The 12,547-nt window shown below is 42.3% G+C and overlaps 1 protein-coding gene across 1 annotated transcript in view; it reads right to left on the reverse strand.

Annotated features, from left to right (window-relative positions):
* Positions 1-3,293: 3,293 nt before the first annotated feature.
* Positions 3,294-12,547, reverse strand: part of LOC114910500 (deleted in malignant brain tumors 1 protein-like) — a gene marked incomplete at its 3' end in the record, with an annotated part of 49,014 nt that continues 39,760 nt past the window's right edge. The window contains exons 20-21 of the mRNA XM_029251879.1: positions 5,097-5,195; positions 3,294-3,313 (exon numbers count right to left, since the gene is read on the reverse strand). Of these exons, the coding sequence (XP_029107712.1) occupies positions 3,294-3,313; positions 5,097-5,195 (119 nt within the window). The remainder of the gene's footprint in view (positions 3,314-5,096; positions 5,196-12,547) is intronic.

Below are 12,547 nucleotides of genomic sequence, written 5' to 3' on the forward strand. Positions count from 1 at the left end.
AGCTGGGTGGTCCTTGAATTTTCAGACTTACTTTTTCCCGATCTCCTGCGTACTCAAAAAGCATGTATTATATTATCTGTTTAATGATTAAAACTTAAAAAAAACCCTATATGCAGCTATTTGTGTAATGTGTACTGGATCATATGGTGGCATGTGACTAATTCACTGTACTCAAGAACCACATATCTGTATCCAGATCTTTCTCTCAGCTACACTTGAGCTGTCGTGCACCTGTGACGGCATGACAAGAGCACGTTTGTTCTGTCTTTCTACTTGAGATCAACTCCACCAGCATTTCTCATGAGTCTTTATGGAGATTCTCTTATGAGGAAATGCTTTCCCATTTGTCCATGTAGGACAGCTCCTGATGGTGCAATGGTCTGTCCCCAAGGGGAGCTGTCCTGGGTGCTGAACGGTCAACTGCTTGCTGTTTCACATTACCTTTATTTGATCCATACTTTTTACACTATAAGCACGCAAAAAATCTCAAAACCAATGAAAAGTGCCTACTGTGATGCCAGAGGCCCCAAGGAAGAGGGCAACCCTGAGACCAGAGAACCTCCTTGTGACAGAAGCCTGAATGCCAAGTGGAGGAGCACAACTCTAACCGAAGGAAACTGGTACACAGCTGAAATTGTTCATACGCGTACACTGTACCATTGCTATAAAAACCTGCTGGCACAGCAAATAATAAAACAACATTTATTAATGTTTTTAGTTTATACGCTCAACCACAAAAACAGAACAGACTCAGAAGTTGACGAATTTCCTTTTAATTTCAATATATATTTCCAAATGTGAACAACAAAATAAAAGGGTGAAAAAATTAAATTTGCATTTGTAATATTACAACAATTTATGAAAATTTACTCCTCAAGACTGAAAAGACACTTTTACAAGAAAAATGAAAACTTAAAAATCAAAGGTTACTGTGTTACCAGCTACTTTAGAAACATCAGATCTTGATGAGCCTGTTGGTTTGAAGCTTTGGGCAGAAGGACCTTCAGACACAGACTGGACTCTGAGTCACAGAGAGATTCCAGAACTGCAGACGATCCTCCATCTCCCACATCATCATAGTCAGTGTGGTCAGGATCAGGGGGTCCCTCACCAGGGGGTCCCTCACCAGGGGGCAGAGTGGTCAACGCTTTCTCTCCTACAGGGACACAGTAGGTGACACAGTGACACACATCCTTGTACACACCAGAGGTGGTCAGTGCAGCCAAACACCGTTTCAGACAAACCTAATGATACTTTCAAAAATAATTACTGAAGTAAAAAGTAATCATTCCAAAATGTAAAGTAAAAAAGGATCAAGTCAAAACATGACCGAAATACTGAAGTTCCACTGATTCATATAAAGCTTTTTAATGTTCTGAAATACAAGCAATGTAAACAGGTACAACACACACACACACACACACACACATTTGCTGAACCGCTTGTCCCATACAGGGTCGCGAGGAACCGGAGCCTACCCAGCAACACAGGGCATAAGGCCAGAAGGGGAGTGGACACACCCAGGACAGGATGCCAGCCCGTCGCAAGGCACCCGAAGCGGGACTCGACCCCAGACCCACTTGAGAGCAGGACCCGGGCCAACTCACTGTGCCACCTCAACCCCTGTCTTACTATCTTACATATGTTTAAATTAATATAACAGGAGCAGTTTCCCCAATGACTCTGTTCAAGAATAAATTGAACAAAATCTTATAAAATTTCGGTTCTTAAGGGGGGTCTACTGTGTTTGTAGCATAAAAGACAACTGACTTTAAGGAGTTAAAATATTACATGAAAAAAGTAGAGGATAGAAGGTGATACGAATTTAATGGAGTCAAAGTACATATTTTTTCTTTACAGATATACTTTCGTAAAAGGAAGAAGGTATTGCTATCAAAATATATTTTGAAACGTAAATATTTTCCAGAAATGTACTTCAGTACAAGTGCGGGAGTAAATGTAATATGTTTGTACCCACCTCTAGTGCACACAGAATAGATTAAGGGACAGGATGACACAGGGACATACAGTGTGGTTCAGAAAACCACATCTGATAGGAAACTAGTCATGTTCTACAAGGGCAGCTGGTTGCATAGTGGTCACAGATTCAAGTTTCACCTCCAGCTATAGTACCCATAACAAGATATTTACCCAAAATTTCTGCAGTAAAATTACCCAGCTGTATAAATGGGTAAATAACTGCAAATAGCTTCACATTTTAAGTTGCTTTGGAGAAAAGCATCAGCTAAAATTAATAAATGCAAATGTTCTATTCCATCACTTGTGTGAAACTCACCTGGTAACACATGTGGACTCTGTTCTACACCCACAGCATCATCATAGTCCTCCTCTGTGTCTTCTGTCCCCATCAGTGCTGAACCTGGAACAGAAAGACTGTGTGGTTCAGATTTAACATATCAAGTTTCTGCTGCAATGAAATACTTTTCTTTACATAAATCCAAGTGGAGTTAAACCAGAACTCTTACAACTATTACCAGCAAACTATAAAGGGAGAATGTATTAAGACACATTTAATATAATTTGAAATGCTTGTTAATGTAATCAATAAATCACGATTCCTATTAAGAACATCAAGTCTCGATACAAATGCTGTGTATTACAAACATTATTGTGGTGGCATAAAACCTTGAACACATTAATATATTTAACAAACTACCTGGACTCTGTCCTGTGGTAACAGCATCATCATAGTCCTCTGCTGTGTCTCCTGTACGCAGATCCTCTGTAACAGAGGGAGAAAAAGCGCTTGTGTCTAAGAGCAGTTGTACAGTGTCACTTCAACTCAGTCTTTACTAACTGAAAAGAATTCATTTTAGCTTATATTTATGTTTTATTAATGTAGACTGGAACTTTATATTATAATTGTTTATGTCTGAAGACCATTCACTGACATTAGTGATACCGTGGTATGACCTGCAGCCCCCAACAGAAACCCACCTGACAGACCACCTGCACTTTTTTCCATAGGAAAAGCATCATCATAGTATTCTTTCTTCTCATCTGTCCCTGAGAGTAATAAAAAGTTAAAACCGTGCATGCCTTTTTATTATAATTAAAACATTCTGAAATAAGACATAAAAAGAGAATACATGACAGAAAGATGTGAACATAGAACATAATAGGAAATAATGTTACCAGGTTGACTGTCACTAACAGTCCCAGTTGAACTACAACACACACACACACACACACACACACACACACACAACAAGCCCCCTACCTGAGAGGGGGTCTCCCTCACTGTCCTCCACATCTTCATACCCAGAGGGCACATCCTCAGACAGGACACTTCCTGTGAAGGAGACACACACTCAGTCCTGTCCTCAGAGAGAAGATACATGAAGTTCTCTCTGCTGATGCCTCACACACTGAGAGAAGACAGGATGTGTGAGGTTCGAGCAGCTACCGCCCACACCCAGGAACGCTAACTGACACTCTTATCACCAACATCCTCTTCCTCCCTATTGGCTGCTGTCTCTCATCTGGACCGTTTACAGCACTGCAGCTGCGAGCTCCTCGTGTGGTTTCTCAGCTCCCATCACATGGTTACAGATGGAAGCCAAACGGTTTTTCATAGTTGCCAGACTAATTTTTATCTACAGAAGGTATCATCTCACTAAGAGACATTTGAAATGTGCACCTGTAAGTGATGGAAAATTGTGGTTTTCAGCAAAGTTTGTAATTCTGAACAGTACATATGACCCTGGAACCCTGTGCATTTGGATTAAAAATACAGAGTTTCTTGTACTGTTATTACATACTTATTAGAATATATGTCGTTTTACACAGAAGTTTGGGCAACCACTGCTGCAGGAAATAGTGTGTTAAAACAACAAATTTGTTAATATTATTGCACAGCTACTTCACATTTCATTAAAACATATGAACAAAGAAAATAGTAACTGTGGCATGTGCAAACGTTTGGAAACCCTTCTACTTGTCCAGTGATAAAGATGTTTTTTGCAAGGTTCCTGACCCTGATAACCTATTATGACCTATTGAAAACTAATACACTAATAAATAAATCATAATTAAAACATTTCCTGACATTCCAAACTTTGGGCTGTCATTCAACAACCATGCACTCCTTTAAGCAACTGAGTGAGGATATGAAAATGAAGCTAAATGATTCCTACAAAGGAGGTGGAGCCTGTAAAAAGATTGCTAATGTTTTAAAATTTAAGGCATAAGTAACTTGAACATTAACAATTGCAAATATTGTTTTAATAACCTAGGGGGGTGTGGTGGCGCAGTTGGTTGGACCACAGTCCTGCTCTCCAGTGGGTCTGAGGTTCAAGTCCTGCTTGGGGTGCCTTGTGATGGACTGGTGCCCTGTCCTGGGTGTGTCCCTTCCCCCTCTGGCCTTATGCCCTGTGTTACTGGGTAGGCTCTGGTTCCCTGTGACCCTGTATGGGACAAGTGGTTCTGAAATTGTGTGTGTGTTAATAACCTTTGCTGCAGCAGTTGTTTACTACTTTCACTTAGAAAATTAACTAAGTTTGTAATTTGGCAAAAGGTGTTCAGGCTTTTACATGTAACTGTAAATATGTAGTCCAAAAAATGTGATTAAAATACATTCCAATCTAAAAAGTGTTCAGCTGTTTACAGTACATTTCTATGTACTCTGCTTTACAATAAATTATTGCAGCGTGCAGCGCCGTGGGCTTGGATGGGGCAAAAAAGGACGCGGAGGCAGTATTCATGATGAATAACTTATTAGAAGAACAGCACCAGAGAAATAATGCTCTCGGTCCAAGGACCCCGTTTCCTCTAGGACCTGCGCTTATAGCCAGCTTTCCCAGCCTGCTTAGACTGCTTTACCTCAGCCTGCTTTACCTCAGACTCTCTTCCAACACACTGGCAGGCACAGCCACCCTATTATTTTCTCTCTAAGTTCCCCCAGTGGCTACACACATATTTAACATTATTTCCCATAATGCAACTATTTACATTACGCACGCACTCTGTCCTAAAACAGTAACGCGGGGTTGTTACATTATATTGCAGATTCTACACTAAAAAATGTGTTTTTTCACATTGTAACTACAGTGTAACCTCTAATCAGATATTCTCACCTTTCCTGGCACCTCTGTATGTCTCTCCCCTGGTCAGGTTGTATTCTATCTCCTCATAGATGGCCTCATGTAGAGGGGTAAGACCCCCTTGGTACAGGGCTGTGGGGCAAAGGTATAACACACAGTGAGACCAAACAGTTTTTCATTTAATCAAAACCTTATATTTAAATTCATTCCGGATTCATGCTTTATGTGTATGAAAGGACGGTGTGATCAGCAGTGAATCTGGACTCTCTGATCCGCAGTGTCCTTCTGTACCTCTCTTGAGAACCCTGTTTTGGTACAACTGTCCAGCCAGCAGCACCAGCAGCAAGAAGAGAAAAGCCCCCAATACTAGGAAGACCACAAGAGGGATGGACGGGCCTTGTGGGGGCAGTGATCTGGGTTCAACTAAAGGAGAAATACAGTGAAGTGAACAACATGTTTGTGATTCAAAGCACAGAAGGTATGTAACAAATGTAGAGAAGCACTGCATATGCATACAGAGAGAATGTAGTAATACCTGCTTTTGCTGTGGTTGTAGTTGTGGATGTTTGTGTAGTTTCTGGAAAAAAGCACCTTGTCCATTTAATAAAATGTGGAATATATAAAATTATCTAGACTGACACATAAAATGGATACACATTAATTTTACAGTACCCTTGGCAGTCACATGTTCAAAAGACATCCCTGTAAAACAAAGAAAAAAACACATTGTTATATTTAATATCATTTTTTTAAAAATAAGTATCAGAACAACATGTTCCAAGTACAGCAGCAATCAGACAATATATTTACACAGCTGTACACCATTTTCCACATTATATCCAGGCGTTTGTTGAGTGTGTCAGTATTAACAATCCGCCATGTTGATTCATCATGTCTCACCTTCACAGGTGACACCAGCATCCTCTTTGTGAGAGCAGGAGGTCGTGTGGTCCTGAAGAGAGTGAGGACAGTCCCACAGGTGGAGCTCATCACCCCTGCACTTCACCTCATTGAGCCAAATGGAGCCATTTCCTCTCCCAAACGCAGCGTTCCCATGAGCCTTCAGTGCTGCCCCACAGCCCAGCTGTCTGCAGACCACCTGGGCATCATTTATGTCCCATAAGTCATCACAGATGGTCCCCCAGGAGCCCTCATACCTTAGCTCCACTCTCCCTGAGCACGTGCTGCTGTCCCCCCGCAGCCTGAGGGGCAGGTGGTCTACAGGATAAATACAGACTGTAATTGACCAAAGAACAAATATCTTCTATGTTATGAGATTCAGCAACAACACATGAAATCACGGACACGTCAGAACTGAACTTACTGGAACACAGTTTCTGGCTGGCAGCAGTAGAACACTGTACATAGCTATGTGGAACATCAGTCTTCTCTCCAGCTTTGGGAAATAAGAATGTAAATTTCTGCATTAGTATTACATGCAAATAAGAGAATTATTTAATGTGACACAAAAGGCCATTACAAAGGGCACATACACTCACTGAACACTTCATTAGAAATAATATACAAATAGTGAGTAGGGCCTCCCTTCGCTCTCAAAACAGCCTCACTTCTTCATGACATGGATTCCACAAGATGTTGGAAACATTCCTTTGATGTTCTGGTCCATGTTGGCATGATTGCGTCACGCAGTTTCTGTAGATTTGTCAACTGCACATTCATGCTGCGAATCTCCCGTTGTACCACATCCCAAAGGTGTTCCATTGAATTCTGGTCCAGTGACCGGAAGGCTACTAAAGAACATTGAACTTACTGTCATGGTCATGAAACCAGTTTCAGACAACTTTGCTTTGTGACATGGTGCATTATCATGCTGGAAGTAGCCATTAGAAGATGGGTGAATTGTGGCCATAAAGGGATGCACCCGGTCAGCAACAATACTCAGAGGGGCTGTGAAATTCAAGCAATGATTGATTGGTATTTACGGGTCCAAAGTGTGCCATGAAAACATTCTCCATACCATTACACCAGCACCACCGGCCTGGATTGTTGACACAAGGCAGGTTGGGTCCATGAATTCATGCTGATTCCGGGTGGCATCGTGGCACAGCGAGAAGCACTACTACCTCACAGCAAAGAGGAGGTTGGTTCGATCCCTGTTTAGTCTGTGTGGAGTTTGCATGGGTTTCCTCCCATGGTCCGAAGGCATGCTGTCCAGGTTAACCCATAGTGTGTGTGAGTGACAGCGAGTGTGTGTTCCACTGATGTGTGGATGAGTGACTCATTGTAAGTAGTGTATCTAGCAGTGTAAGTTACCTTGGTGAATAAGGTGTGTGGGCTCATAATGTTACATAGAGTTCATTTCTCCAAGTCATTTTGGAGAAAAGCATCTACTAAATAAATAAATGTAATTCTGACCCTACCATTAGTGTGCCTCAACAGAAATCGAGATTCATCAGAGCAGGCTATGTTCTTCCAGTCTTCAACTATCCAGTTTTGGTGAGCCTGTGCCCACAGCAGCCTCAACTTTCTTTTCTTGGCTGACAGGAGTGGAACCCAAAGTGGTCTTCTGTTGCAGCCCATCTGCCTCAAGGTTTGACATGTGGTGCATTCTGGGATGTCTTCCTGCTTACCGCAGTCATAAAGAGTGGTTACCCGAGTTACCGTAGCCTTTCTGTCAGCTCGAACAAGTCTGGTCATTCTCCTCTGACCTCTCTCAACAGGGCATTTCCATCTGCACAACTACCGCTCACTGGATGTATCTGATTTTTGTACTACTCGAAGTAAACTCTAGAGACTGTTGTGCATGAAAATCCCAGAAGTTCAGCAATTGCTGAAATATTCAAACCAGCCCGCATGACACCAACAACCATGCCAAGATCAAAATCACAGAGGTCACATTTTTCTCCCATTCTGGTGTTTGATTTGAACATTAGCTGAAGCTCCTGACCTGTACCTGCATGATTTTATGCTTTGTGCTGCTGCCACATGATTGACTGGTTAGATAATTGCAAGAATAAGCAGATGTACAGGTGTTCCTAATAAAGTGCTCAGTGAGTGTACTAATGTGTTCTAATATGGTTAGTCAGGTTAATGTCGATAAAGGTCGTGTCCTCATGAAAGGGAAGGTCCAGCACACTCCCATCGTCTGGTAACACCCCTCGCAAGCTGCCCTGGAGTGCTGTGCAGAGCAACTGACCAGTTTCACACAGTTTTACTGGTCACAGAACAGCATCTTTCTTGAGGCAGCATAGTGGTGCACAGGGCAACCCTGGTATCTAACTACACCGGTGCTGTGGATGTGGGTTTGATCCCAGCTCATCTGTGTAGAGTATGAATGTTCTCACAGTGGCTCTGTGGATTTGTCCAAGTATGTCCACAGTTCAAAGACGTGTATTTCAGGTGAACTGGGGGGGATTTAAATTGCCAGTTATGTGTTTGTTTGAGAGGGGTGCGGTGGCGCAGTGGGTTGGACCACAGTTCTCCTCTCCGGTGGGTCTGGGGTTTGAGTACCACTTGGGGTGCCTTGCGACGGACTGGGGTCCCGTCCTGGGTGTGTCCCCTCCCCCTCCGGCCTTCCGCCCTGTGTTGCCGGGTTAGGCTCCGGTTCCCCGCGACCCCGTATGGGACAAGCGGTTCAGAAAGTGTGTGTGTGTGTGTTTGTTTGTTTGTTCTGCTGTGTACATGTAATTACATTTACGTTACATTGTAAATTACCTTTGACACAAGTGTGATAAATGCTCAGTAAAAACTGGAGTAAATTAATAAATATGCAATGCTTTAATTACACTGTTTCCAGGCACATTAAAAAATGTTGCATAACATTTTAAATTAAGAAAAATAAACATTTATAAACATGGGTAACTACATATTAAACTTGTTTCATCAGATAAAAGTACTGATTTGGAAGGTATGAAAATAAAAGGATCTGAAATAATAAACTGACTTACAGTCACAGGTAATGAGGGCCACTTCACCATCATCACATTTATTCTGTCCCCAGGGAGAGGACGGACACTGCCACAGTGTGGAGTCATGTGGGCGACATTTGACAATATCCAGCCAGTTTGGAGCTCCTTTCACTCGAGATCCTGTACTAGAAACATTTCCACTCTTCCCACAGTTGAGCTGCTGACATATTAAACTCACAGTGTTTGTGTCCATCTGATTGAAACACACATTTCCCCAGGTGTCATTGTAATAAACCTCCAACTGGCCAGAACAACCTTCAGCCAGTCTCAGATCTTTGTATTCTGCAGGAAAGGCGACAAACATTCGAAATTAGTGAGCACAAAGAACATGTCATTAACAGATAGGAAGAATGAATTTATACATTTATCAACACATTTTACTGTGGACAGAGAAAGACAAAGTAAGCTGTATATTAAAGAGTTAAGTAGTTTAATGAATGTTGCTCTAGTAATACTGTATCTTGTCACATTCAAAATGTGCCTGGAGCAGCAATGCACTTACAAGACAACTAAGACGTCTCCAGAAATACAGATACAGAGATGTTCTGGAGTAAGGATATTGGATAGAAAAGATATTCGTGATAATTAAAATCATGTTACTTGTATTGTGAAAGCTAAAGAAGTAAACACAGTCCTCCCCCAAGATTTGAGGAAATTGTTGAGCTGGATATGTTTTCTTTCCTTGAAGAATATTAAAGAATATCTAAACCCTCCTAATCTTAATTATTATTGACATCCCATAAGTGGAAAACTCATAATTGTATCATAAAGTAATGGTGTAACCCTACAAATGCAGTCTGACATAAAGAAAGAACTAGTGACCCAGTGAAGTAGGAAGCAGAAAAGAAAGGACAAAAAGCTAATTCAAAACTCAGAGCTATGACTACGAATAAAAACAGTGGCCCCCCCAAGACAATCTGAGAGTCAAATTATTTATGGGTTCCAGGTAAAGATAACTCCTGGTACCAATCACTCACACCTGTTCTACTACCTGAGAACCCATGGTAAATCAAATTTAAAGAAGTAAAATTCAGTGCAACACACAGCAGCTGGATTTCAAACACAAAGTGATCTGTCAGTTGTCTATCAGTAGAACCTGTGTTCAGTAAAAGTGAGCTGTACCCAGTCGGTTTAAGAGTTTATCCACTCGGGACACTGGGTACACGTCAAACTTGGACAGAGCGTTAACCCTACCGTAGTAAACAAAGAGCTATGAAATTGACGCACAGGAAATGTCTGGCTATTCCTTTCACTTTTTGATTCTTCCATTACCCCTGAGTCAACATTTTGTCTAGTTCATCTTCCTGCAGATTTTTTAAGGACCAGAAGGTGATAGGGCACATTTGTACAAGTACTCCAGGTTAGGGCTGTACATTGTGCTCTATGAGGTGGATGCACCCCAGAAAGGCTGAAAAGACAACTGCGAACTCTACTTGTGACCAGTGCACCTCCTCCTGCCAAGCTGGGGACAACTGGCTGTGAACAGGGACTGGGGAACATCTCAAAGGAGGTGTGGAAATGTCGGAGTTACATTCAACATTCTTGGGTGCCTTAATAGCACGTCTGCTCACCTCGAGATCCCTGGAGATAAAGTGGTAACATGTACAACACAATCCCTAACCCTAACAACCCAACATGACCTGCTGTAAGAAATTCTTTTACCCACAATGAAAACCAGACCCTGTGGTGTAAGAAATGAAGAGGGACCAGATACCAGAGTTCAAGTGTTTGAGTCTCAGTCTACCGTTCTCGTTCCTCTTTTCCCCGACACATTCGTTACGACTCAGAACGATTGTCTACTGAGTCTGAGAAATGTCTTTTCTCTAGTGATAGGAGCCCGGCCTTTGGTACATCCAACTAAGTTAAACTGACAGAAAAGTCCTTATAAGGTGGAAAACAGAAAATGAAGGAGCAAAAATCCAGATCTTTCAAGTACATATATGAAACATTCTGAGTCTTTAGAAGTTGCCAAATAAGCAGTTGATGATGTTGGGCAGAATCTTCCTCTATATAGACATCTAAGTGGAACAAGGTAAACAAAACCATGACGCATACTGCAGTGGCCAAATAATCCAGATATCTTGCTCATATTTTACTTCAAATGTGTATTTATGTAGAGCACAAGAAGAGGGTACAGAAGGCAGAAACCTTTGACCAATGGAGGACAGAAAAACAAAAACACAAAGTGACACAGTAGAAAACATGAATTTCCATGTGTTCAAGGCCATATTTACATGTCTACACTTCCAGACAGAAAAAAAATGCATATCTAGGAAGAAAAGAATGCATAAAATTTTCATTTAAATTTCTACCTATGATTTTCCAATATAAGGCAAAATGGGAGTCTGAAAATTCCCTTACAAAATATATCTACTATTTATAAAGCTTTATAAAGTCTTGAAAAGAACTAACCTGAACACACAACTCCCACATCCTCCTTGTGAATGCAGTCATGGTTTCCCCACTGGGCAGAAGGACAGTCCCACAGAGATGATTCGTTCCCCACACAGCCAACCTCATCCAGCCATATAGATCCATTTCCTGGACCAAAAGAGGTAGAGCGGAGAGCCATCCCACATTGGAGCTGCCTGCACACCACCTGAGCATCATTCGGATCCCAGGAGTCACCACACACTGTCCCCCAGGAGCCCTGGTGGAACACCTCTAGCCTCCCTGCACAGCCGCCCTCATCACCCACCAGCCTCAGGGACCTGTGTTCTGGGAGAAGGTACACAGGGAAGAAGATACCAACTTCTTGTAAAATACACCCGCACACACTGTCTACAACAGCGGGGTCATGGTGAGCCGGAGCCTAACCCGGCAACACAGGGCACAAGGCTGAAGGGGGAGGGGACACACCCAGGATGTTTTGTAAAACAGAATTAACATTAAATAACCAGTATAATCCATCTTTATCGAACAATTTTCATTATGAATGTGATTCAGAAGTCATGTGTACTCACTGGAACATGCTATGAACACATATCGGCTAGAACTACAGCTGAGTGTGTGTGGAGCACTGCAGTTGACCAGGTGAGACTCAGTCCCAGAGCACTGATACCCTGTGAGACACACATCAGTGTCCCCTGTCCCAGACATGGAGGAGCTGTAGATCCTCACTGCAGAACCACAGCCCAGCTGTCTGCAGACCACAGAGGCCTCCCTGATGCTCCAGGAGTCCAGGAGAACTCTGCTCCAGGTGTGCTGGTAGTGAACCTCCAACTGACCCTCACAGCCACTCTCTCCAGACAGTCGGACCGTCCCATTGAGGGTTGAGAGAGATGATCCTGTAGAAACATCAGCATCTTATAAAGGATACCAAACAACAGTAGCAGTTCATTTCGTGTACAGTATATTATTCTTAATGAGTTTTAGAGCCAACGGAACTGATTTACTGAAGATTGTATCTATGCAGACATGTGACTGTGACCTCTCTCCTACAGTACAGTGACGAGCACAGCACTCCTCACCATTACAGATGACTCCTGCATCATGTTCATGAGAGCATGCAACTCGGTTCCATGAAGAAACAGCACACTGGGACAGGTGTGTCTC

This window comes from Scleropages formosus, chromosome 5 (assembly GCF_900964775.1).
Source record: "Scleropages formosus chromosome 5, fSclFor1.1, whole genome shotgun sequence".
Lineage (NCBI taxonomy): Eukaryota > Metazoa > Chordata > Actinopteri > Osteoglossiformes > Osteoglossidae > Scleropages > Scleropages formosus.